Source organism: Seriola aureovittata, chromosome 18, assembly GCF_021018895.1.
Source record: "Seriola aureovittata isolate HTS-2021-v1 ecotype China chromosome 18, ASM2101889v1, whole genome shotgun sequence".
Lineage (NCBI taxonomy): Eukaryota > Metazoa > Chordata > Actinopteri > Carangiformes > Carangidae > Seriola > Seriola aureovittata.
The window spans coordinates 2,557,085-2,584,850 of NC_079381.1; the positions used below are offsets into that span (position 1 = coordinate 2,557,085).

At 41.1% G+C, this 27,766-nt stretch overlaps 2 protein-coding genes and 1 long non-coding RNA gene across 5 annotated transcripts; 2 read left to right on the forward strand and 1 right to left on the reverse strand.

Annotated features, from left to right (window-relative positions):
• Positions 1-189: 189 nt before the first annotated feature.
• On the reverse strand, positions 190-2,554 carry LOC130186685 (uncharacterized). 3 transcript variants are annotated; one of them, XR_008830329.1, is made up of 3 exons: positions 2,511-2,554; positions 1,213-1,535; positions 190-760 (listed from the first exon to the last, which is right to left on the reverse strand). It is a non-coding gene; the product is annotated as an uncharacterized LOC130186685 (long non-coding RNA). The 3 variants fall into 3 exon arrangements; XR_008830327.1 differs by having other exon boundaries at positions 2,416-2,534; XR_008830328.1 differs by lacking the exon at positions 2,511-2,554 and adding an exon at positions 2,127-2,369.
• A 3,046-nt stretch (positions 2,555-5,600) lies between these two features.
• tbc1d13 (TBC1 domain family, member 13) lies at positions 5,601-18,745 on the forward strand. The gene is made up of 12 exons (XM_056403383.1): positions 5,601-5,784; positions 7,602-7,675; positions 7,772-7,812; positions 9,596-9,657; positions 10,493-10,592; positions 11,767-11,849; positions 11,990-12,149; positions 12,765-12,975; positions 13,066-13,229; positions 14,889-15,049; positions 15,135-15,192; positions 15,281-18,745. Exons 1-12 carry the CDS (start codon positions 5,762-5,764, stop codon positions 15,344-15,346), a joined length of 1,203 nt encoding a protein of 400 aa, XP_056259358.1. The 5' UTR covers positions 5,601-5,761; the 3' UTR covers positions 15,347-18,745.
• Positions 18,746-19,964: 1,219 nt separating this feature from the next.
• thnsl2 (threonine synthase-like 2) lies at positions 19,965-27,655 on the forward strand. The gene is made up of 9 exons (XM_056403382.1): positions 19,965-20,196; positions 22,116-22,347; positions 22,885-23,079; positions 23,191-23,343; positions 23,435-23,674; positions 24,165-24,313; positions 25,196-25,321; positions 25,427-25,581; positions 26,238-27,655. The coding sequence occupies exons 2-9, from the start codon at positions 22,125-22,127 to the stop codon at positions 26,452-26,454; spliced, it is 1,458 nt and encodes a 485-aa protein (XP_056259357.1). The 5' UTR covers positions 19,965-20,196; positions 22,116-22,124; the 3' UTR covers positions 26,455-27,655.
• Positions 27,656-27,766: the final 111 nt, after the last annotated feature.

Genomic DNA, 27,766 nt, shown 5'->3' on the forward strand with positions numbered 1-27,766 from the left:
TTTTTATACTCTACATATAATTTTTTGATATTTAAGATAAGATAAGATAGAAATATTATATACACTAACAATATAAAATACAATATAGGCAACTCTTTGTATGTGCAATATAAAAATAAAATTAACTTAACAATAACTTTTATTAATTTATTTATTAAAACATTTGACTTATATGTTGAATGTGTCAATATCTGCCAATAGGGGACCAGCGGCCCACTTTGCCCCCTTTACTCCAGCTATGTCAGTGTTCTCTCCACAGTACAGGTATACACGCTAGACATAGAGATAGAGAACTGTATCTATGACTACCATGCAAACACACATGGTATAAGATGCAGAAGCAGAGCAGCTGTTGTAGCAGGTCTGTGTTCATGTCTGCTCTGTGCCAGCACAATGAACCACATCAGTAAATGATGGGTCACAGAACAGAAGTCATTATTATACAATTCATATCCGTATGGTTCAAACTGCAGCACATTCATGTTCCCACGGTGATAAACTCCCTCATTATAACCCTATAACTTCACCTCAAGCTCCAATCCCATATTTTAGTCCCACTACTGTCACTTGCCCTGGGTTGATCAAGAGTAATGAGTCACTGACTCCAGACTTGGCTGAAGAGGGTGCTCAACATGGGATAGAGTTTCACAAAGACATGATGTTCAAGAAACTGGAACTTGAAGTGTATATTGTCTCCAGTTCTGCTTGAGGACTCACATGTTGTCCATCAGGTGTTCACTGTGGACTGGCACGATCATCCCTGCAGCCAGAAAACAGAAACAAAGCCAAAGTTAGATTGATGCAGTGCTTAAGCATGATGCCTACTCATAGATAAACTCACAGCCTTCTGTTGTTAAACTGAGCTCTAATGAAGAATACATAGAAGAAACCACCCTGGAATATAGTTTTGCAGGTCACTTTTTGGTTATAATTTTGATTTGGTAGATGCCAACTACCAGAGGCCTGTATTACTCCTGTTTATGGTGCAAATCAACAGGGGTGAAACAACTGCTGATGATAGCTTAGTGCTGGAAAGCTACCCGTCATCCTGATACTCTTAAAGTGATCTGCAAACTTATACTCCAGAGTGCTGGTTTCTCATGTATATATGCACAAAGTCGTTGGCTCGGACCATGCACCTGAGTAAGTTTGAATGAGTGAAGTGCTTGCATCCACCTACCATTTTCTACATCAAACTATACCACTGCCTACCTTTAATTAGCTTTGACAAGACGGTGTCCACATCAATGGGTCCAGGCTTGACAGCAGGTCGGACAGAGTGTCATACAGACATGGTACAATGTTCAGGAAACTGGCACTTTGAGTAGGCGTTTTCATCATCACTGGGGATTTACTTGATCCTCTCTGCAGCCAGCAAAACAAAGAAAACATTTAAGGGCAGTACCGGTTCATAAGGCTATCAATTATATGTACTCACTGAAGCTGAGAGGTGACAACGCTGATGACAAACCAGACAGCTGGCCATTCCACATTCCTGCAAAGTTGGCAGCCTTGCAATCTCTAGCTGCACTGTGCTGAGGACACAGTTAAAAGATTTTGTAGTGTTAAAAAAATGTATGGCTAGGGATTTGGAGAAATTATCAAGATAAATATTAAAATCTATTGAAAAATCCAGCAGTTAAAGCGATAGAAGAGGTGGTTGAACTAAACAATAGCTCCCGGTGTTGGTGGACTTCAGGGCACTCAGAAATGTGTAGCTAGTTGGACAAAGTAACACTAGGGGGCAGCAATCTGTTGGTTTGTACCAAGTCTCCATAAGGAATTAAATATCTACATTACATTAACATACTTAATGATATAACTGAGAATAAAATATTTATTACGATAATAATCAAATATTGAAAAAGCCCAAAACAACTGAAGAAGGGGACTTGGATGGCTGAGACTGGTAAGAAGTTGCAATCATTAGATCATAGATCATAGATTTATGCAGTTCTTAACATCAACAATTGCATGCACAGTCTGAACATGAAATGGCTACACAGTGCTTAGAGACTAGCTATTACATTTGCAGGGATATGTAACGTTTTATGGGAAGGTAAAAATGTTCAGCTTTAAAAATTGTAATAACTTTCCACAAATGTAATACGAAAATGAAAAATTACCTTGTGGTCATTGTTGTTTCTTTATTTACTTATACACCTGCCAATATAGGCTGTGCATTAACAAGCCCCCTGCAGGTTCAAGTAGAATGAACTGAATTTCTCCAGGTCCTAAGCACTTAAATAAACAACGTGGATCATTACTGTGAAGTTTTTGCAATTAAGTTTATAGACTTGCCACAAAAACTGCAGCTAAACTTTTTCCCCAATAATCTCTGAATGTTAGCTAACGTTAGCTAACATTCAACTACACGAGACAAAAGTCAACTCGGCAAACATTAAGTTAACTTACCCATAAATAATAAGTAGTTAAATAAGTAGTTTTTTCAACGGCAACACAAAACTTCAGAAAAGACTCCGCTAAAGTCAACTAGTGTTGATGCTAACCTCAATAAGGACAGTTGCAGCAGCAGCAGCTTCAGGACGTTGTGCCACCCCCACAGAACAGCAATGCTTGGCGCGCAAGCACAGCGCTACCTTTGCGCATTTAAAATCCGTCCTTGATGAAGTTGAGTTTCTCCGACTTTCTCTTCGCTCTATCATTCTCTCCGCCTGTCTAACTCCTGCTTTCCACCTGTCTGTATGTCAGTCCGCTGTGATATTTGGTCATCTTTGCACATATTTTCATATTTTAAGTGTCCTGTATTTGTTCTATCCCATGTTAAGACAGTATATTCAAACAGGCTGTATGTTTTACCTGATGGTATACCATATTTTTAACATGTTCTTTCTGTAGAAATGAAGGTATGTTTTTGCTGAATGGTGAAAGGTTTTGGACTGTAATTTTAAATGTACACATTTGCAAAATATGTAATTTAAACTGACTAATACTGTTAATATTAGAGTAAACATGCTTTTGAAATTAGGGTATTTTCCCATTATTTCCCCCCCCCCAAAAAAATTTTCTCTGTAAAACAGTGTGTTTATTATGACAGTAAAAATTAACATGATGTACTGTTTCTTGGTCTAGGGTAATTTAATGTATCTACTACAGCGATATCTGACTTCAACTGTTGCTGTTTGACAGTTTTTTACTGTACTTTCTACAAATATTTTTTACAGTGTAATATGTCATCTCATTCATTATCGCATCTCCATATGTACACATATGTACATAGTAATTTAAGTAGTTAAATTACATTTTCTCTTTTGCCAACACACTGCAAGGAATGGAAAGTGAAAAGGGGCCATTCTGCTCACAGCAGGTAACTCCTGACCTGTTCACCTCACTGGCCTGTCTGTGGAGAAAAGACCAGAGATGAAGCATGATGAGTCCTGCACTCAGAATGTGTTTAGCTTATTGCTTCTTTATTTAGATGTTTGAGGTTCACTGTGCAGAATGATGTTCATTCAGACTCATTAGAAACAAATATGTACAAGAGGATTTTATGACATCACAACTAGTCTGAAAGCCAATCCTAGAAACTTGAAACCTTCAGTGTACATACACTGAGAATGGACTCTGACATACTGCACTTAATTTTGTGTATTACTTCTAATGACCTAAAAATGTTTTTCATGTGGAATGAACGTTGAACGTTTCATTTTGTTCTTTTGAAGCATAGATTATACAATAATACAACTGTTTTGTTTTACTACCTGTTCATGTGCAGCTGAGTGATCATAACATGTCATGTCTGTTTTAAAGATGTTTTCCTCTGGATGAACTGTGGACACACAGTGAAATCAGAAAGATCAGTCATAGAACTGTAGTTACACAGAATGAGCAGCAGGTGTCAAACTGTGTTAACCTCCTCTTCAATAGGTTTGTTCACTCAGTGTCTCAAAAATAGAAATGTAGATGTTAACACATGGACAATTAAAAAAAAAAAAAAAATATATATATATATATATCATATGAAGCATCAAGTATTGTGCAGTGAGTCTGTTTGGGAAGTCTCATCTAGGTGGTATCAGGTAGAATCCAGCTCTCCATGGACAGTAGCCTCCATTAGCTGAGATCACCTGGAGCCATTTGATTTTTAAATTCAGGAAAGAAATAATATCTCGGTATGAGTGTAGAATAAAAGTATGTGAAATATCTGTATATTTTTCCTGTGTTTAAACACATATTAACTGTAGTGACCATTTGTTCATAAAAAAACAAATGAAACTTTAAACCAAACCTAATCAAAAGGCCACTGATGCACCAGAGGGATGTGGTTTAACGCAGGCAGAGGAAGATGAATGTCCATTCCAATCTTGCAGTTTTGTGTGGATTTATTGCAACAAAATAAAACAAACAAAAGAACAAACAAAAACCATGGCTGCTGCTGCCTCTCTTTGCACTGGTAAAAAACCATTGGCCCACCCAGGTGCATGCTGGTCCTCAGTGTGCCTACCTACTCAAATAACCCCAAGTGCCCAGTGTTAACTAATCACCAAAAAATAAACAAAAATACTAATTATACAAATCTAAATATGCTTAACAAATAACTAACAAACAAAAATACTATCAAAAATCTAATTTCAATAAAGCAAACAAGTTAATCGAACAAACAAAGTTGCTCATAATTAATCAATTAAATTTAAAACTAAAACTAAACTTAACAAATTGCTTTGACTTACATATTCAAAGGGTATTTTTAATTTATTCACAAGAGAACATCAAACACTGAACACTGAGCATCAATTAGGTTTTAAATAAAGACATGTAAATAAGAACCCTGTTGAAAAAACACCAATGTGCGAGGGCATTATGCTCACAGTAAAACACTGTTGTATTACTTATGATCTATGGAACAACAGAACAGCGTGAAAAAAAGCGTGTTCATTTTGTTGACCTAAACATTATTTTTAGGTCATGATGATATTAATAATAATAATAATAACAATAATAATATCTGTAGATGTAATACTTGTAGAGTAAAAAGCTTGTACCATAGGCTGTGATACAATGTCAATATTCATAAAACACAACTGAATCAACAAAAGAACAGCAACTACCACAAGCTGTCTGTTTGAAAGTTCATCTGGAATTAAATAAAGTCACAAACCTCTACATTCTTTGTCTAGTTGGACAGCAACTTCATTTAAATGTAGGGGAGTCAAAAGTACAACATTTGTCTTAAAAGTGTCTTGGAGTAAAAATCATAAGTTAAAAAAAAAAAAAAAAAACCCTTTGGAAAATACACTGAAGTACAGTATTCAAATAAATGTATTGACAACTGTTTTCATTGTGAAAGCCAAACATTGAATAGTAAATTTGTTTTACTACTAATGAGAACCGAAAAAAAGAAATCTAGCTGAATTTGATTTTACTGCCCAAAATCTAAATACAAGAAAAAAAACCTGTTCGTGTAAATGCACAAACAAAAAAAAGAAAAAACAAACCTTAGTCATACTGAATATGAATGTGTTATGTAAGCTTACTGAATCCACAGATAAATAAAAATGTAAATAAATAAGAGCTTTATTTTTAAATGAAAATGGCATTACTTCCTGTTTTAAACAGAATACCCAGTTTTATTGGAGGTGAAGCCATTGTGAGGACAGACGGCTTCAGTGTAGGAGGACACTGCAGCGGGGTCTGTCCTCAGTGTTGTGGTGAAGACGGAAGTAGTAGGAGGACTTCCCTCTGGCCAATAATTCATTCCTTGTGGACAGAGTTTAAGGAAAACACCTCCACCTCCTCAGACATGTCTACCGCCTACAGGAACAGGTGAGACACACTGAAACCCTTGTTGTTTCAGGACGGATGGTCAGAAACTTGTGTTGCATCATTTATTATAGCAGCTAGCATCCTTACCGCAAAACTGACATTAACTTCAGTGTTAGCTAGCAGCAGCTCAGCTAACCAAACATATGCTAACTTTAGGTTTTAGACAGAAGCTGCAAAAAACACACACTTCGTATATGCTATTGTGAGTTTTCTCAGTTTGAGACGTCACATCTGGGCGTTTTAGATGCTAACTGATCCAGCAACCTCATCGTTTTAAGTGGCTACGTTAGCTCCTTGTTAGCACATCAGCTGACACATCATACTCTCATACTTCCTCAAGCCTTAGCCGTTTAGCAGCTAGCTATCATCCAGCTAACTGAATCTGCTGACAGTGTGTTTCTGACAGGGTGGAAACTAATGTGGATTATTTACAGTTTAACTGACGTTAAATGAGCTAATGACTGATTAGCCTGTTCAGAAAAATGTTTTAATCCATTATCCATGGATTTGTCATTGTCTCAACTTATTTGTATTTCCAACCACAGTGGAAATCTATATTGTTAATTATGAGGAAGAACAACTGAAAGTAGTTAGTTATATATGTTTTGAGCATCTCTTTTTATTTTAAATGTTGTTTTTATCCCCTCAAATATAAACCATCCCATTACTAACCTCCATCTCAGCCCATAGTTAACAGGTTCTGTTCTGGCTCATGATGAAGTGGTGATCTGTCCAAGCTTGATTGATATTTTCATATTCATCATGTGAATGGTAAATTTTGCATTTTCTGAAAAATTCCTCATTAAAATTAAGATGAGGCCTGTACCAAACAAACGTGGTCCTTTACATCTGGAACATATTATTTATAGGTTGCTGTGTCTCTGTAGCACCACAGTGCTTCCTTTGTGGTCAGTTGTGACACATTTGAACTGAAGTGTGACACTTTCAAGTCCCAGCTCCTATGATGTGGATATTGCACTTGGCCAGATTAAGACTTTGATAATATTCTGATTTAATTGTTCAGCCCTAAATGAAGGTAAATATGCAGATGGGTCTTAACTGAAAAAATGACAGAACTTACGGTAGAAAATTCAATTTTTATTTCTATAGCACAAAATAACAGAGGTTATCTCAGGGCTCTGTTCATGTACAGCAGGTCTAGACTCAATAATATTATTACAGAGACCAACATTCCCCCATGACCGGCTGGGATAGAATATGCGTTAGGTCAAATGATACAGGCTGTAAGCTTGTCAAATGATAAAAATACAAAGAATATGTTTTATTGACCACCTCATTTAACAAAAGATATATTTTCACCACACTCAAAATGTACATTAAATACTAGGTACAGTCAGTTATGGGAGACATAAAAGCACAGATTCTCTCATTTTATTATGAAATACTGGATCATTTTACCTCTTATGGCCTTCAACAGTTTATTTGAGTTTATTTTATTTCAACAGTTGACATTTAAATGAAACCTTTAATGGAACCACAAACAACTCAAAGACATTAAAGGGCCCTAATTAGATTTTTGTGTCTAATCTTTAAAATTGCTACTAAATCCATATTGATATGATACAGTGAATTATTTCCCTCTGAAATGAAGCAGAGTTAAAGTATTGGTATTGATGATTATTAATCCAAACTCTTTCTCTAAACTTCCCGTCACTAAAGATTTATTCCAGAGAAAACAGACCATGAGTTAACAATAATGATTCTTCCATCACATTAGTGTGAGAGTTGTGTTGTTGTTACTGAGCAGCGATGCTGTCATTAAACTGGTCCTGACCTGGTCTTGGTTCTGGTTTCAGAATACAGGAGTTCAAAGTGGCCTTAAGTGAAGAAAACATAAACCTGAAGACCCTAAGGGAGCTCTGCTTCAATGGTAACTGTCACACCTCCATGTGTTTTGTCTTGATAATATTAGTGTAGTTTTATTTTGTTGCTGTGCTGTGTTTGACCTTCTCTTTATTCAACTCAGGAATCCCATTTGAAGGAGGCATCCGGGCGCTCTGTTGGAAGGTAAGTCGTCCTGCTTCTGTTTCAGTAACCATATGTTTATACCACAATGAGCCTAATGCATGACCTTTTTCATATTCTTGACCTAAATGTCAGGGCTGGACATTGACACTGATCAGTGACTAGTATAAAGCTGCTTCAAATTTCAACATAATATAAAACAGTGTAAAATGCATTTTATGGGCTCAATTGTTAAAACATTTCATTGACAAAACCGTAAGAGGATTTTTTTTCCTCAACTAAACCATGACACTGCTAAGTTTTTAGGCCTGTATTAGCAAAACAAAAATGTGCAGCACTTACAGGGCGTCGTCATAAGTCTCTCCCATACAGATACGCATGGACTGTCAGACTTTAATGATCACTGAGCACAGACAGAGCGAGACGGACAGTCTGTCACTGATTCATCTGTTGGTGTTGACAGGACGTCAGACTGACAGCTGTGGACAGATGTTAGTTGCTGTTCACTCTCCAGCAGGGACAGACTGAATAAAGTAGAATCCCCACCCTGTTAAACCAAGTCACATTTTATTTATGCACACCAGTATCACAAATCACAGATCTCTGCCTCAAGGGGCGTAAGCATCTGTACAGCATCTGGAATGAGGCACTGACAGAGAGAGAGTCCAGGATGGTCAAGGGTCCTGCACAGAGAGTGAGTGAGGAGAGGAGGAAAAAGGGAGAGGGGGGGGGGCACACTTTGGACGCTCATGTGCTTGAGGTGATTAACAAACAGAGGGTTAGAGAGAAATCCCATAGTTAGTACAACATGGACTCTACTGTACATACAAGGTTCTAGGTTTTAGAAGGGCAGACAGGTATGAAAAGCCTGCACATGAAGTCTGACCTGACATGGACAGAGAGATGAGAAACTAAAACTGGTGTAATATGGTTACATTCTCTGAATAATCAGGTCTCAATGAAACAGAGGTGTGAATTAGACTCCTAGCACCTGTCAGACTTTAACAAGTCACACAGTTGTGGAGAGCAGTAACTGAGTTACTGTGACATGAGCTAAATGGTGTCGGTGTCTGTGTCGGGCCGATGACCAGCACCCCAGTTTGATCTGAATTTAGCAGCAGGATTTTGTGACAGACACTCAGGCCTGTAATTAGATAACTTGAAAACGATCATGTGCCTTTACTTTTAAAGTCTGGATAAGTTCAGGATGGGAGATCATGTGTGAGAGTAGTGGAAACCCTGGAGTTGACAAAGCCGTTTAAAGAACCTTTTATCCACCCACGTACACGCATACTCAAACATCAAGGGCAGACGATCTGCCATGCAAACCAGCTGGAGGACACTTCCAGATGTGGACAGGGAGGAGAGCTGCAGCCAGCTCAGATAAAACCTTCACATTTCATGAAAACATATCTGACTCTTCAACAGGAACAAATCACATACAGAACACTACACTTCTTCTTTTATCTGAAGACTTTTAAAGATAAAAACATGGTTTTAAACCATGAACATATCCACTACTCCAGACTAGTTTTTTAAACATTTCCTAAAGCTTAATTCAGAATGTACGTTGTGAGTCTAAAATAAAGTTTAGTGGGTTTGAACACCAGGTGGTAATGATGCTTCTGTCAATGGGTGCAGCAGTGTGGGAGATGTTCACAACACATTTTCGGCAAGGCAGCATCTTTACATCTTTATTCTACAATAAATGTAAATAAACCAGTTGTGGTTGTAAATAAAATGTGACGTGAAGATTTGACTCCATGGACTTGTAGCATGTGGTGATGTGTGTTGTTGACTGGAGCTTGTTTCACCCTGTCCTCAGATCCTTCTTAACTACCTCCCTCTGGATCAGACATTGTGGGAGTCGTTCCTGAAGAAGCAGAGGTCAGTGGGACATGTTACTGATCACACAGCCTGTAGGTTTAGCAGCCACAGCTTCACTTCTATTCGGTGGAACTTTTATTTAGTGTCACTAGGCAACCACACAATCACCTGCTATCAACCAGCACAGCTGATGACATTAGCTAATGTCGTTAGCTGATCAGAAAAGAAAAAGACACTCTCTTTAACTGTGACTAACCAAACCTGCTGCTGTTTATTATGATGTCAGTGTTTCCTCCTCCTTGTTTATATCTGAGCTGACAGAAAGGTTTTCACCTCAGCTTCTTCACACTGGACAGTGAATGTTAGATGAGTGTTTTTAATGCCAGGATATGATTTTATTGATAAATTGATTAAATGTTTAGTCAATAAAAGTCCAGAGAAAGTTGGAAAATACAGATTATAGTTTCCCAGAAGCGTCTTCATGCTTGTCGGCCATTGAGACCTGATGCATCCTCTAAAACCTCAGCACTGTTTTAAAACAGCCTCCTAAAACCTTGAACTTGACCTGCTCTTAAACCTTTGTTTCTCTGAAACAGAAACATGAAATAAAAACCATCTGAGACTTCTGTTGTAAATCATTGGCCAGTACTATCTGCTTCTCCCACTGGTGGATGGTCCTGACTCCCCCACCCCCTACCCCAAGTATCTGTTCTCCTCCTAGACTGTAAAAAAAAAAAAAAAAAAAAAGGAGGAGAAGGGGAAAAATATTAATACCTAACACCCAACTGGGATGAAAGGGAAAAAGAAAGAAATTACAAATGTGTGTATATATACATGTGTATATATATTTACTGTAAACATATATAGAAGGTTTGACTGATGGGTTCTCTCACAGGGACGTGTACTCCCAGTTCTTAAAGGAAATGATCATCCAGCCCGGCATCGCCAAAGCCAACCTGGGCCTGTCCAGAGAAGATGTGACCATGGAGGACCACGTGAGTCCAGTCTCCTTTTGTCCTGGTGTTCACTAAGATGAAGCCTGAGTGAATGAAGGGTCTGCTGTGTGAAGTAGAGTGTACCTCAGCTCTTATAGAGGCAGTGAGCAGACTGTTCTTTTCTGATGTGGCTGTTTAACTGAGCAGCAGCTCTACAGCTCCTGAGACTGTACGACAGCTGATGTTAAGATTCAACACTAACACACAGCAGAGAGAGGAAAAGTCCAGACACACTGTTTAATGTTGTTTTATGGTAAATATTTAACTATGATTCAGCTGACTGTGTAACTGCTCCGCACACAGCTGATTACAGTCACATAACTTTACACTGTGTGACAGTCCAACCTTCAACAACCTGCCAGCAGTTTCTCCTGCAAGGCTCCAGAAGAAAAAAATTGTATTTGTGGTGTATTAACAGTGATTATAAAGAGCATATTTTAAAATTGAAGTCTATGAGAGAAAGGATTCATCTCAGTTCAGACCACAGACTGTAAATAAAGATGGACGTAGCCTCTGTGAGTCTATGGGGATTCACTCACTGTTGGAGCCAGAGACTAGTGGTCATTTGAGGAACTGCAGCTTCTGGTTCTTCAGTGTTGGCTTTTTAAAGCTCGCTGCTGTGACATGCAGCGACAGACTTAATTCAAACTGTAAAATGCTCTTGAGACTTTGACCTTTCACAGTCGTGATCGGCGTCATGATAGGTTGATGCTCTTTGACAGAATTAAGGCCTAAAGTTGACAGTTGTCCAGCTGTTTTCGTCAGTCGGTCATGTGATCACCCAGACTGTGGCCCTGTGGTTTTTCTAGCCCAGGAGAAATTTCTAACCTGCTCTCACACTATAAACTACGAGTTTATACAAAACCTTAAAATGAAGCTACAGGCGTCTTCTCTCTCAGAATGTCAACATCTAAACATCAGTAGTGACAGGTCTTCACATATAAGCTTTAAAACACAGGTAGAGCACTGTCCCACTCTCATTCACTGCTGTATAAACTACACACTGACTGCGACTCACAGATTCTGCCTTGATTTTACCACTATCATCACCATCATTATCAGCTCAGCTCTCACTGCAGCTGATAATGTAAACACTTCGTTCCTACGTGGAACAGATTGTGTCTGACTGGGGAAGAAACTGAATCTGTCTCTGTTTTGATTTGAACTTTTTCAGCCTCTAAATCCAAACCCAGACAGCAGGTGGAACACCTACTTCAAAGACAATGAAATTCTGCTGCAGATTGACAAGGATGTGAGGTATTACTCTATCCCTTTGTTCTTGTTCTACTCTGTGATTATAGAAACACCACAGCCTGGCTGTGTGTAGAAGAAATACATTTCTTCTGACCTATTGAAGGGATCCAGGTAGCTGAAAAAAGTGTTTGCATGTTTTCCAGGCGGCTGTACCCGGACATGGCGTTCTTCCAGCGCCCCACCGAGTACCCCTGCCAGCTCATCTTGGACCCTCAGAATGATTATGAGACGCTGCGTCGACGAGTTGAACAAACCACCCTGAAGGCTCAGACTGTGAACCGTAACCGCAGTGGAGTCACCAATGTAAGTGACTGTTTCACTGTGTTTCAGGGGGTCCTATATATTAGAGGGTCCGGAGAGGCAGCCCTCTCCTTCCCTCCAATAAAAGGGTTTTTAATTTGGAGGGACTTTTATTCAGGGCGAGGTAATTATTTTTGTACAACATCCAGACCGTTTCAGGTGGAGTCTGGAGGAGGGAGGTCCGGGGCTTGGCAGGATTTTGATCTAGAGAATGAAAACAACGTTGTATGTAGCTGCTGATGATGAATGATTTCTTATTTTTACACTAGTCGACTAGTCTACATTTAAATTTCAGTGTAATGGACAGAGATTAGTCTTTAGGAATGTCCTGAGAAGTTCAAGGATAATCAAATTTGACTTCATGATATATGAAATATAAATTCACTTTCAGCGCCTGCTGTCACATGGCTGTCCAACAGATCAGCTTCACAGAAAGAGAAACTATTAAATTATTGTTTTCATGTTACTGCTAATGTCCAGTTTTCTTTCATAGGGATTTTACTTTGAAATCTCCTCCTTGTTTTTCAGTTAGACTGTATCACTGTACTTTGTCGTAAACATTCTCTGCTTGTTTTGGAGAGCTGGTCACTTCCTGGTTACCTGAATCTGTTCTCTCAGGTGAGCTCTCCTGGAAAGGCCTTGAACCTGTATCCATCTAATGAGTATGAAGTGCTGCCCAATGGGAGTGAAGCACACTGGGAGGTGGTGGAGCGCATCCTCTTCATCTACGCCAAACTCAACCCTGGGATCGCCTATGTACAGGGCATGAATGAGATCGTCGGGCCGATTTACTACACGTTTGCCACGGACCCCAACAGTCAGTGGAAAGGTCAGTGACCCCTGGGCTGAACATTATTCACCGTGTTTCACCCATAAGGAATTAAATGTAACCCTGGTGTGATTCTGCATCACTGTTCAGAGCACGCTGAAGCTGACACCTTCTTCTGCTTCACCAACCTGATGTCGGAGAACAGAGACAACTTCATCAAGAGCCTGGATGACTCCCAGTGTGGCATCACCTACAAGATGGAGAGTGTGTACTCCATGCTCAAAGATAAAGACATGGAGCTCTATCTCAAGCTGGTGAGGTCGAGGCTTCGTGCCCATCGTTTGCACGTTCTCAGATGCTTTTAGGGGCATTTAAGTTTTAAACTGTCTCCAAACCTCAGTGATATGAATCAGAAATCAAGCTGTCAGTTCAGACCTTATGTTTTCAGCTGTAACAGCCACTGGTTCCAGCTGTGTTCCCTCTCTTTTACAGCTGTGGACTCTGTGACCAGAGCAGCTCAGTCACAGTTCTTCTCCTGGTTCTGCCGTCTGCCCATGACAGCTCTATGCTGCTGGAGCAGCTCGGATCTCTGAGGCATGAATTCACTTGAGACTGTAGATCTCAGTGATGAGACCAAAAAATAGAATCATAATAAAGCTTTTCTCGAGGTTACCGTGTAAACATGTTGGTCGTGACTGACAACATGTTGCGTAATGCAGAGGGTGGAGCGGCTCAGACCCTAAAATAAGTCTGATGTTTGAATTAGCATTCTAACAAATGATTATTTCCTGGATTGATTATTTATTGATTATTTGCTCACAGAGCTCAGTGACTAAAACCTAGAGATAAATAGTTTACTATCAAACAAGACAAAGAAAGGTGAATCCTCACGATTGAAAATCATTCAATAACTCTGGGTTGAGGAAGAAAGTGAGATGGAGGCAGAGAGTCTGAGCCTCATAAAGGATTGGTTCACATCTTCTGTCTTAAAACGACACTCACAATAACTTGTACAGTGTTTAGTCTACTTTTTCTTTCAGGAGATCTCTTCTTATGTCACTGCTGATCCTGTCTTAAGGGAACAAAACCCACAGTCCTCATTCTATGTAAAAATGTATTCAAATATGGATTTTCATTTTGAATTTTTTCTGTGTAACCAACTCTCGTTTACAGACCAATAACCGTTAACCAACGAGATTAAAATATACTATTTATAAAGACGAGTGTCTGTAACCCTTTAAAAAAAATACTAATACACAGGGGTTAATGTGACCGCACCAATCCAGAACTGCATTAAGCCACCTTTGATTAATAAGTGAATACATGTGGAGTCTGAGAGAGAGACAGACGAGCACACACACAAGCAGGAGAGAAGCCCCTCCCACAGATCGTTACACAATGCGACGGTCCTTTTCTCTTTATCTAGCTCTACGTGTGAAGCTGCTCGCCTGACACAGAGTCACACTGGCATTAAACCGCAAACTAAAGTGAACAGGTTCAGTGCTCAGCAGAGCAGAGAGCTGGTGTCCTGGTTTTTATTCAGACACAGCAACATGTGGACGTGATGTGGGTCGATCTGTTAACTGTGACACCTGCGGTGGAGAACATCTGCTCAGATGCTTCTGATGTCCCAGGATATTTAACTGTTTAATGGATAAGATTAACATGTCAAATTTTTATTATGGCATAATGGTTAATTATGAACAACACTAAAAGTTCAACTGAAGTTCATATGTGTCCTGAGCTGCCTGGGTTGGTGTAATGAAGTGTCTGTTTTTAATGGTACAGATCTTCCTCAGCTCTGGAGGTCAGTGATTAAGTTTTTAGTGCAGTCTTCATATAATAGTAAAATGTCCCGACTGCTAATGAACAGTAACCTTTGTAAGTCCTCCAGTCATGTGAGGGTCCTGTGTGTCCTCTGAACAGCTTCACTCGAATTCACTGACTTTCTTTTTCCTCGTGTGTCCTCTCAGGAAGAGCAGAACATCAAGCCTCAGTACTTCACCTTCCGCTGGCTGACCTTGTTGTTATCTCAGGAGTTCCTCCTGCCAGATGTCATCCGCATCTGGGACACCCTGTTTTCTGACGAGGACCGGTTCCACTTCCTGATCCTGGTCTGCTGCGCTATGCTGGTGTGAGTTTCTCAGACTCTGTTCCCTCCTGCAGCAGCGACTCTGACTCTGTATGAGAATCATGGTTTATTTTCTGTGTGTTCACAGACTGATCAGAGAGAACCTACTGGCAGGAGACTTCACAGTGAACATGAGATTACTGCAGGTGAGACTTATTAACGACACACAGAAACATATTCGCACAGCTGAGATGAACTGACACAGACTGATGTATCTCCCTAATGCCCCTGCAGGATTACCCCATCTCTGATGTCCACACCATCCTGACCAAGGCCAAAGAGCTGCAGGACAACTCCTAACCTGTCCACCCTGTCCCCCTGCCTCCCGCTCTGACGTGGTAGGTGGGAGCTCAAACATTACAAACATTGTCATGTCAAACGTGTCATGGGAGGATCGATGAAGACCCTGGACGGATGAGCTGGGGCAACCAGCACTCTGCTTTTTAACTTGATGTGTGATTGGTCAGTGGGGGCTGCTGTGAAAAACTGGAGGACGTGCTGAAACAAATGCCTCCTCAAAGCAAGCAGGAGAGGCCGCTTGCTTCCTGGTGGATTGTGGGTAAAGGCTGCCTCGGTACACGGTCCTCCTCCTCTCACAGCCGTCTCTCCCACGGAAACATGTTGTGCTCAGATAACTGTCTGAGGCAGAGGGAGCCACATTTAACTTACACTACCGATGTTAGTCTGTCATGAAGACCTGGTTCCAGACCTGGGGCCCGAGAATTTGACATAAATCCCACTGCGATCATGTGTGTAGAGACGGAGCGTTTAAATGGGTTGAGCAATAGTGTGTGTTTTTTAATTTTTAAATGTTTTTTAATGTCAGAAACATGTTTGCCTTAGCTGTTCAATGATGACAGTACAGTAATGACAGTATTTCTGGGTTTATTTCCTGTCTGGTTAAACATGAAGTGATGGGTCTGTTGGATGTTGTATAAGTAACCTGCAGAGAATCATGACTTCCTGGGCATCATGTCTCAACAGAGCCGCCCAGTCCAAATGGAAATAAAAGTCCTTTTACTTTGAAGGAATCAGAGGAAACTGCGGAGCTTTACACACTGAACATTCTCCAACCTGGGTTTACATGTGTTACATAATAGTAGTTTATCTTCAGTAATTTATAATGTGGCACGGAGAATCGTTATTTTACTGACTTTAACAGACATTAGTGTGATATGACATCAGTGGGTTAACAGATGTTTTAGTTGATAAAACTATTTTAGTGTTTTTTTCCTTTTGAGAAATATAAAATGTTTCTCTACAATTTCCAAAGAAGCTGAAGCTCTGATTTTTAAACACAAACATGTTTATAAAATCATCTACAATTGCCAAATTTAAATTCTGAACGATCTGAACAGAACAGACCTTAACTGCACATGACACACAGTCAGATAAGTCCTGTTCACACCTGTTCAAACCTGTTCACACCTGTTGACACCTGGGGGACCTGTGTCAGGGAGGAGACCAAGGAGCAGTGGTCAGTGTACCAGAGCTGTTTGCTGCTCCAGCCGCCTCCTCTTCATTTACATGGCTCAACCTTTTCAAGTTAACTAGGTAGGTCTATTTGGGGTAGGTGATATGTACAAAATCACTGTGTATGTTATTTTTACTTTGTCTCTAGTGACCACTTGTGATTACATTCCACCCGCTTCATATATAAATAAACACACGTGTCTGTTTTTTTAACCAGTCAGACTTTTCGGTTCATGATGAAACTGTGTTGGGACTAATCAGACTGTGTCAGGAGACGTCAGTAGAGTAGTTGAGTAGAATGTGGACACGTGGTCCAGACCAGCTCCTAATGTGGTCTGAGTGATTAGATCTCAAATGTGACCTCGGTGTGCTCTGGGTGTGTTCATACCTGAACTTACAGCTGACCACTTATGATCAGATGAAGACAAATTAGTACAGGTCCGAAAAGGTCCGAACATGTCCGAACAGTTCCGATCAGGTCCGGACAGGTCCGATCAGGTCCGGACAGGTCCGAACATGTCTGAACAGGTCTGAACAGGTCCGAACAGGTCCGAATGAGTCAGGGCATGTTAAAAAGCTTACTGTTTAGTTTGAACCTCTTGTCTCTATTAGATTAAAACATGAAACAGTGGAGTGGACTGAACACAGGTCAGCTGTTGTTCTGAACTCAAACCTGCAGCTGTTTGTTTAAGCAAATAAAACAGTTAATATCTAGACTAGTCCTGTGGGTTAAACATATAGATTAACCTCTTGGTTAATTTTCAGTGTGAAACAGCTCGTGTTGATTCCCCCCTCTTTATTCAGTTCATCACGTGATACAAACATATAATCTGTGTGGCTGGTTGGTCATGGCTTCATTAACTACAGATTAAGCTTAAACCTACCACAGCTGTAACATCCAGTAACCAGCTGGTGCCAAGTTTACAGGTGAATCTGTGGAGGTATCTATACTTTGACCTCATTGACTCTCAGTGGTGTGAAGGACTCAGATCTGTGATGACCATGAACCTGAACCAGGATGAAACAGGAAGTCTTGATCTCATCTTGTAGATAGTTCAGACTTTTCAGACATGACCCTTCACACAAGCCCAGAACAGTAAGAGACACTGTTTCCAGGGCAACTGAAGAATTTCTGTAATGTATGATTTTTTTAAAATAATTTTTATAAACACTCCTCTGAAGTGGGATGGGGCATTAAAACTCATGATTTACCCCGTCGGATTGTTCTGCCACAGAAGATCAGACTGGACCACCCTCTTCACACACTATTGAATTGTGGTCTTTAATATTGTGGAGGGCTGTGTGTGTTTGTGTGTAACATACAGTGTGTAACAGTGCAGTGCTTTGAAGGTGTTTTAATAAGCTGCTCAAAGATCACGTTTATCTGAAGAGCTCTTTCTTTAAAACTGAGGAGGATATTCTGAACTGTGTCATGCACTGCATCCCATCACGTAACCAATCACAACTGTTGTATTAGACATCAGATACAGGAAACAGGAAGTTGAGAAATCTATTCAGTGTTTTCAAATGTGAAACCAGTGAATTCCAGTGCGTTGGTCAAAAGCTTTTTTATTTTTAATGCCACATTTTATTAAAAAATGAATTCTATCCACCAGTCTTTATATAAAACTCTAACTGTAAATCATCCAAGAGGCTTAGAGTCAAATGATGGATCATGAGTTAATATTCAGTCCATAGGAGGCAGGACCTCAGACTTCAGGATGATTTAAACACCAAACTGTAAACTGAATAAAAACAGCTTGGAAGCTCTGACCGTCAGAGAAGCTGAAGAAAAGAACAAAACCAGAAGCGACTTGTTATAATCCCCTCGATCGGTTGTGAGCCCAGGACTAACACAAATAAAACAAAAATCCATCAGGCTGTAAAATGTGTGCAAATGACAGAGTTTCAGCTCAGAGTTCAGCTCTCTGAGTGTAGCAGAAACCAACATGTCATATCTCATATGTCACATGCTTTGAGCCTCATTCAGATTGAAATAAGAATAACAGACTTCATTAACGTGGCAGTTGTACATCAGTATAGTAAAAACTGTGTTGGATGAGACCTTTAAACACCAAGTTTCCAGAGTTTATGTGTTCAACAGTAACTGGACAGATTCACATGAAGTTAAACTAAATTATAATATTTAATATTAAGTGGAAAATCCTCTGCAGTCAATGACTCTACTGGTAAACTCACATTAAAGCTGAGACTTGGCACTTTAAATGTCCCATCTTTTCCTCTTCTCTGTGTTTTATTTGAAGTGTTGATCCATAAGAAGATATATTTGTGGTTTTAAGAACCAAAAACCATCTCAGTGTAGTTTCACATCTCTCTCAGGCTTCTCTCTGGAGCTCTGTAACAACCAGAAGTCCTGCCGGCTGGTTTTAAGGCTCAGTTTCTGAACACAGGCTGTGTGCATTTCTCTGTGGACTGAGGCTTTGATACTTTCACAGTATTATAAAAACCTAGTCTATAGATAAATCTATAATGACAAAGAGAAAACTTTTTTTCAGAAATGTATGCAAATTATCAGAAATCAAAAACTGAAATCTCATTTACTAAAGTCTTCAGACCAAAGTCTTCTATCACAGTGATTTTATATCACAGTAACACATTGATTGTTCTGTAAATTCAATTACAGTATGGTTTAATATAACCATACTGTGCTGCCCATGTGACAGAAGTTGTTTCTGTTTCAGTAACCAAAAGCAAACTGGAGGAATTATCAATCACAACTTCCATAATAATTAAATGTTGTTATGCGTTTGATTTCCAGGAAAATAAGATCTGTAATAAGAAACATAACAGAGCTTTAGAAAAATATGCTTTTTAAAGAGCTTAATTTGAGAAAAATGAAATAAAAAGTGAAGCTTTAGTTTCTTTTTTTCTTGTTTAACTCCATTTCACATGTGAACAGTCTCATTAACGTCCACATGTGAACAGTGGAGAGACACAGTCATATCACCAGCCCTGAGATCTGTGTCCAGACAGATGAGTCCAGAATATTCTGTTCAGTTTGAAAAGAGCGGGAAAACAAATAGTTTGTGCCTGACAGTGTTTTCACCATGTGTAGAAGTGTTGAATCTTTGATGGACTGTTACTAATGAATCCACATGATCCTCCTGTAATGTGTATTTATTTCTATCCGTGCGTGTGTGTGCTTGTGTGTGTGCGCGCGTGTGCGTGTGTGTGTCTCTCTCTCTCTATACTATGTCAGTTATTTGCATGTTTCCACTCTTTTCTAAGCACAGTTTTGTATCGTCTTTGTGTTACACTTGTACATATGTTTTTACATGTTTGCAGACATGCATTAAAATGAATGATGGTATAAATCAAACGGCTCCTCGTTGTGAAGCGGTTTCATTAAACCAGATTCAGCCTCGCGCTTGTGTGGAGGTGGCTCCGCGTGCCCCCGGTGGCCGCTGGGGGGCAGTGATGAGCTCCTGTCGGCCTGACGCGAAGAAGACGTCAGAACGGAACCTCCTCGGAGGGGCTGAGTGAACCGGCTCAGTGAGGCGGTCCGTGTCTGTTTGGAAACGGTATTACTCGGTTTTAGAAAAGGAGAGACTGAGGGACCAGGACTGACCAGGACTGGGTGTTTGGTTCTGGTTTACTCCCTGTACAGCTGTTTCACTGACCTCGGAGCCGGTGTGGTTTTCCATAAGCTGCTGCAGGTCAGTACTTACTGCTGTCTGGTTTACTTCTCTGCACTTACTCCATGAAACTCATTAAAATAGACAGTTTTCATTATCACTAATAACTTTTCTAATGGTAATTAAAAGTTCTGACTTCACAAGGACAAACAGTCCTCAAGTTTAAATTTATTATTGTCTTTAATCCTTAAATCGGCTGTATTAAAGTTTATTAGCTGTTGTGTGAAGTGATGACGTCAGCATTTGCCGTTAGTAATAATAATAATAATAATAATAATAATAATCCGGATCTTTAGAAGAAAAATTTGATTCCACATACCACATAGCTGTACTTATAATTAATACTGAGTAACAGTAACAAGCCCATATACTTCCACATCTGGGCTGATTCTGGCTGTTATCCTCCAGTATTGTCTGTCAGCTGGAAGATTTTCTATGTGTGCTGCCAGAATTATGTCTGATTTTTTACATCAACAGCCAAACTTTATTCCCTGAGAAATTAATTAAAGTTTTGATTAGTGTTCTATCACACAGTGTCATGAAAAGGGATAAAAGATTCTTGGATCTGCCCCTTTAACTGAATCAACACCAAAATCTACCAGGTTCTTTACTCGTCCGTGTCCCATCTGTCCACCACGTTTGGTGCAAATCAGTTCAGTAATCTTTGTGTAGTCCTGCAGACAAACAAACAAACAAACAAACAAACAGAACCTCCCTGGTGGAGGTAACAATCTGACAGAGCCTGAGAGGATCAGCAGAGAAGAACAGCAGAAAGTCCTCAGATCCAGATGTGTACAGCTGGAGACTGTAATTGCTGACAAATTAGCTTCAACTGAGTACTGAGTGAAGAGTCTGAATACTTATGTCAATGTGATATTTCAGTTTTTACTTGTTAGTAAGTCTGCAAAGAAATTCTAAAATTCAGTTTTCTCATGGTCATTATGGGATATTGAGAGTAGATTGATGAGGAAACATGGATATAAACGATTTTATCATAACAGTGAAACATAACACACGAATGATAATACATTCAGGTCAACCTGACAGTGACAGGTCGACCTGACAGTGACAGGTCGACCTGTTGTCCACGGATCAGAGTCTCTGTAGAGAGACCAGCAGACAGACTGAGGCCACGTCATCTGACTGAGACTTAAACCTGGTTCCTCCACAGTGCTGAGTGAGTACTGTTCATGCTCTGTTCATCAGTATCTGCTGTCATAGGTTGACTGTTGATGTACTGCTGTGAATTGTGACTGTCTGATGAAGAAGATCCTCCATAACTGATGAATGATGCATCAGTTTCAGACTAACTGTCGTCTGTCTGCTGGATTAGCGGACCCACTCTGCTGTGTTCGGTCTGCTGTGGTCACATGTTCACCATGAAGAGCTTTGTGTGTCACAGTTCAAGGACCTCTGAAAGTGTCCTAAACACAGAAGTCCAGTAAATTGCAGCTTGGTTCCAAAAAGTATGAAGATATGAAGATGGGATCATTTTACAACGGCTGCCTGCTGAATCTATGTCTGGGAATCTCTCTGACAACTCCAGTGTGCCTGATGCAGTATTTTACACTGTAATAGCCCAGTGCACATATAGTATCCCAAGTCATGCTTTCACCCAGGTCCTGCTCCCATCTCTGTCTAATGATGGTGAGTGAGGAACAGCGCCCTGTACACTTTACATATTAAGCCTTTAAATGACTGACGAGGTGCTAATAGAGAGTCAATATCAGAATAGAAAGTTCTTTAAATTGAGGGAACTGTTTCCAGACAAAATCATGCATCTGCATATCAGAAAAAATGTGAACATGACAGTATAGACAGGTTTCTGTCTGCAGGTTTACGTTTGAACAGGGAGCCCAGGTGTTTCTGTAAAGTTAAAGTCGGTACCTGTGGAGTACAACAGTGTCACACTCTTCTCTAAACTGGGTTTCCATCCGTAGGTCTGTCCGATGAAGTACTGCAGTACTCGGGGTGGGGTCCGTGGATGGGACTTCCGGGACGTGCTGTTCTCGGGGTACGCTCCAGATGGGGGGATGTTCATGCCGGAGAGCGTTCCTGTGCTGCACCCAGACACCCTCAGGAGCTGGAGGGGGCTGCCCTACCCCAGACTGGTGGTGGAGGTTTCCTCACTGTTCATCCCTGCTCAGCTGATCCCCAGACAGGACCTGGAGGGTGAGCTGGAGGAATCCTCACCGGCATCACTACATGTAGCTCAAAGGTCCCATAACCCGAACTTAGCATTTAGAATTATGAAGTTAAGGAGATATTCAAGAGCGCGATCATTTGGGTTATCATAGTAACAAATGATATCTTTAAGGTTGAGTTTGATTTCACACTCAAAAAATAGGTGAGGAATTGTTTCTAAATCATGTTTATAAAAGATACAGGGGGAATTAATGTCAATTTGGCAATAGGATAGCTAGCAGGGTATACTGTATATTATGCAACATTTTGAAATGAGCCTTGTTTGCCCTTCTCCAGTTTACGTTGTCAATTTTAGATCAACAGAAAATCCTGCCTCTAGGTGCCGCTTTATTCTTCCTTTGGCTTGGGGCGTGGCTGAGAGCAGTTACTGAAACCTCAATGATTTTTATTACCATGAAAGAAAAATGTAAAATTGTATAACATACATTCAAACATGGTCGCACACATGAAGAACATTAAGAACAGTCAGTGAACAGTACGAACGTCCTCCTCTCCCTCTCTCAGTCCTGGTGGCTGAGGCCCTGTCTGGGTTCTCGGTGCCTGAGGTGGTCCGCATAGCTCGACTGAAGGAGGGTCTGTCGATCCTGGAGCTCTTCCATGGAGAAACCCTGGCCTTTAAGGACCTGGCTATGACCTGCACCGTGCGTTTCCTCGACTACTTCCTGCGAAAGAAGAAGCACAGAGCCACTGTTCTCGTAGGTGAGAGGCTGCACCTCTGGTCGGAGACACAAAGAATATTTACATAAATACTTGAGGTGATGATTTATCCTAACTGCCAAACTTAAACTCACTCCACCTGTTCCTGTCCAGGTACGTCAGGTGACACAGGTGGATCAGCCATCCACAGTGCTAAAGGTCTGTCTGGGCTGGATGTGGTGGTGGTCTACCCCCGAGGACGCATCACTCCTGTCCAAGAGAAACACATGATCACCTGCCTGGAGGATAATGTCCACGTGTTTGCAGGTAAAAAGGACAGTGGTGGTTCTTTACCCACAATGCCACGGATCTTTGTCTCAGTGACGTCAGGCGTGTTTGTGCTGCTCCGCCTCTGCAGCCGACGGCAGCTCAGACGACATCGACCGGCCTCTGCGCCGTCTGTTCGCCGACCAGGAGCTGGTCAAGTCTCACGGCCTCATGAGCCTCAACTCAGTGAACTGGTCCAGAGTCCTGATCCAGCTGGCCCACTTCATCTACGCCTACCTGCAGCTGAGCGGGCCGGAGCAGGCCGAGGCCGACGCTGCCTTACCTGAGCTGGAGGTGGTGGTGCCCACAGGGGGGGCAGGAAACATTGCAGGTAGGTGATTAAACCAGACAGGCACACACACACAACACACTCTTCTCTTCACACTAGAATCAGATGTTTACTGGAAACCATGATGGCGACCTCCTGACAGGAAGAAGAAAAAGAGCTGCTGTGTTTGTTGTGTTTGTGTGTGTGTGTGTGTGTGTGTGTGTGTGTGTGTGTGTGTGTGTGTGTGTGTGTGTGTGTGAATGATTAACTTGATTAATCAATGAATTAGAGCCTAAGTGAAAGACTGAGGACATGTTTCAGGCAGATTGCAGCTTTAATGAATGTTTATAGCAAATGTTTGCAGGAACAAAGACGTTGGTTTAATCACTGATTCGTTCAGTTTTGTGCCGTCATGAATTATTTGTCTCTGATGTCCATGTGGAGGACGATACATCTTCCCTGCAGAGACGTCCTCCTGCCTGAAGCACAGGCTCAGTGACAGAGTCAGGACACACAGACTGACCCCGTCTCTTCTTCTCTGTCTGCGTCTCAGCTGGCTTCATCGTAACGCGGATGGGTGTACCTCTGAAGCTGGTGGCCATGGTGAACTCTAATGACATAGTCCACAGGACGGTGACCTCTGGTGACTTCTCCATGGCGACTGACGTCACACAGACCCTGGCCCCTGCTATAGACATCCAGGTAGTACACTCACACAGTCACAGCTGTGAGAGATTCACAGATGTTCATCTGCACATGGACTGAAGGGAATGTGACCTATTTTAAAAAGTATTATTAATGTTTATTTACCACTGGATTTATTCTGTTAACAGTTTGACTGTGATCACATCAGGTGTTGTCAGATTTGAAGATGTCCAATAATCCTGATCAGTACAGCTGCTTTTCATTACAAACACCAGAGTTTTGAAATGACATTGAGTTTAGGTCTGTTTATATTTATTTATTCTTTTATTTGGTGAGAGCTAAGATGAGTTGTCAGAGAACACTCTTTCTGAGAGTGAGATGAGAAGATTGACATGATTCACTCGACTGTGTTGAGCACAGAGCTGATTAGCATGATTAGCCTACTTCTGTGTAGAGACTGGAGGCAGGGGGAAGCAGCTAACGTGGCTCTGTCCGAAGTTCAAATACACACCTCTAAAGCTCAGTAACTAACACATTGTATTGTACATGTACATATGCTAATTCTGCCTGTCACACTGTGAGATATCCATGTATAAAGGTGACATTTAGACCTGTGGGTGGGGGAGAGGGTTCAACCTCTGAGGAGCACCCATCTGATCAGTAACGTATTGAAGTCAGCACAGTAGATATTTCCTGAAACACCAAAGTGTGTTTGGTGTCATGGTGGCACCAGAGGAAACATCAGGGTTCATCCACTGGGGACAGTGAACTTCTGCACCTGTGCTTCATGTCTGGCTGGCTCGTGGTGGTTGAGATATCTGGTTCTGGACCACCCACAGAGGGCGGGGCTTAAGGTTCTCATGGCCACCGTGCGTGTGAGGTGGTTACGAGTTAAACGTTGTGTTACTCCTCATGCTGTGTCTCCCTGCTGGATTGTAGGACCCATACAACATGGAGCGGGTGTTTTGGCTGCTGCTGGACGGAGACGGCGCTTCAGTGAAGAACATGATGGAGGAGTTTCAAAACACACACAGACACACTCTGCCTGAAAACCACCGCAAGCTGGTACCGGTCATTCTACATTCACTGCACCTGATGTTCACATCCAGGTGTGCTCTTCCTCTGCGTGTCTGAAAACCTCGCTTCATCGACCATCTGCTTTATTTCCAGCTGTCACAGGTTCTAGCCACTGGATCAGTGAGTGATGACGGGATCCTGGAGACCATGAGGAGATGCTGGGAGGAAAACCAGTACCTGCTGTGTCCACACACAGCTGTGGCTGTGTGGCATCACTACCGCTGTCCTCACAGTCCTGGACTCAACAGGTCAGACATACTGTACTCATCAGTGTCTGGGGGCTGGGGGCTGTGTAGGAGAAAGATGTTTGTGTTAACTTAAAGAGAGAAACACAGTCCATCATGATGTCTTATAGAAACAATTACTCATCAGTTTATCTTTGTTGTTGTGGGAATCTTTGGTCATAATTATGGAGATAGTTCTATCACCCAGACATACACCAACATTAACATCCCTAGAGATCTATGCCAGTGCGCACAGGTTGTGGTTGTGGTTCTGCTCAGTTATGATAACCTGATCCTCACCAGAATCATGAGATCTGGGAACACTTTCATATAAATGATCATGCAGGCTGTAAACAAACTAACAGCTTATCCAGATGATCTAAACCAGGTTAGTTGGAGGTAAATCTGACTGGAGGTAAATCTTCACTGTACAGGAAATCTGTGTTTACAGTATCGTCAGGCAAAGCTGAAGCAGGAAGTGGATCTGTGAACTGTGATTGTTTAAAGTCTGGATGCTTTAATTCCTGCATCCTTCACAGGATTGTGAATGGTGTTGGACAGAGACATGTGACCAGTGTTGCCACTCCCACCTTCCTCAGGTTGCACCAACACCTGGCTCACCTGTGGAGAACGGGTCTTTCCTCCACTCTTCTGAATAATCTCTCAAACCGTTATTGCAGGTGTTACATTGCGACAGCATCTCCAGCCAAGTTCCAGGCAGCGGTTGAGAGGGCTGGCCTGACCTTTGACCTGCCTGAGGCGGTGCGGGCGTTGGACGAGTTAGCCACTCGTTACCAGAACCTGGAGCGAACCCCGGACTGGTGCAAAGACTGGGAGGAGAGCCTGAGAGAGAAAATCTGTGGGCTCGTCCAGGAGAAACACAGGGACAGCAGCTGATTATTAAAGATGTTGTTGTGGAGGGACACAGGGTTTTACTGCAAAACCCTGACCCTGTGTGTGGAGGAGGTCAGGTGACTGCAGCTCGTCCTTGATCTGTGCGCTTCCTTATCTGATTCAGTAAATGATGTTGATGGTGATTACCTTTTAGTCTCTGTGATCTTTACACAATGGAGATCAGAGGTGTTGTACACACCTGTGTTTATCTTATCTTAAAAGCCATTAGATGTCCTGTTCGCCTGTTAGTTTGACCCATATCGACACAGCAAAATGGGACGTTTTTCACCTGAGCAGGTGCAGACAGAACATAAAGACATCAGACAGAATGTTTAATGTCTTTAATACAAAACACCATTCGGAACCACATTACCCTCAGTTTATTCAATCTCTCATCTCAAAGGCAGCAGTGATGCATTCGTGGACCCTCAAAAGAATCGTTTGCAGCACTTCTCAGTCAGACACGTTTGTTTTGGTAAATTCTAAAATCTGCAGAAGCTTCTGTTGCTCATGAACACCTGTGCTGCTGATCTCAGATCACAATGCAAAAGACCTTCTGAAACATAGTAGAAGAAGCAATATAATATACACGAATAACACTGTTATCCAGTTCTGTGAAGTGTCCCAGTAACAAATGCACAACACTGAGGCCCTGAACCCATTGATAACAGGAGCAGCACCACACTGTAGAAATACTTCTTCACTGAACAAGCCATTAATGTAATTATTAGCAAAATCATGTATCAAAAGCAGAGCAATGTTACCGTATATTATTTCATTATTACTGATGCATTCCTGTGTGAACAGCATTTTCTTGTTGTAATCTATAACAACACGTCACAACCTGCAGCCACGAGCTTGTTTTATGTTTTGTCTGTAAAATACAAATTTACAGAGTAACTAATAACCCCGGCTGTCAGATACACGTGGTGCAGTAAAAAGTACAATGGTAGAAATCAGCAAGAAAGGAAGTACTCCAGTGCATGTGCCTTAAAGCTATATTAACTACCTACTGCTAAATGTTTTCAGCTACATCTGTGCTGTGAGTCAGGTCTGTTGTGTGTAACATAAATGATATAAATCTGAATAATGCAATGATAATACTGCATTAAAAACAAGTCTGTGTAGAGTTATACAGATGTAATGAAGTGATTTGAACAAATCCAGTGAAATAAAGAGCAGCTGATGTTGGACTTTGACATGACTCAGACTCAGTGTGTTAATTATTTACCACTGCTCTCTAAACTTTCTGCACCAGTAAAGCATGAAACTATTTGGTGTAGAATATAATCTGTCAATATATTAGGTTGTGTTG

Excerpts from the sequence above, each read along its gene's own strand:
- tbc1d13 (XM_056403383.1), top strand. The coding sequence starts at position 5,762 with ATGTCTACCGCCTACAGGAACAG. Across the intron at positions 7,676-7,771 it reads AAGGGAGCTCTGCTTCAATG|GAATCCCATTTGAAGGAGGC; the intron begins GTAACTGTCACA and ends TATTCAACTCAG. Across the intron at positions 15,193-15,280 it reads TGAACATGAGATTACTGCAG|GATTACCCCATCTCTGATGT; the intron begins GTGAGACTTATT and ends ATGCCCCTGCAG.
- thnsl2 (XM_056403382.1), top strand. The coding sequence starts at position 22,125 with ATGAAGTACTGCAGTACTCGGGGTGGGGTCCGTGGATGGGACTTCCGG. Across the intron at positions 22,348-22,884 it reads CCCCAGACAGGACCTGGAGG|TCCTGGTGGCTGAGGCCCTG; the intron begins GTGAGCTGGAGG and ends TCCCTCTCTCAG. Across the intron at positions 25,582-26,237 it reads CACAGTCCTGGACTCAACAG|GTGTTACATTGCGACAGCAT; the intron begins GTCAGACATACT and ends CCGTTATTGCAG.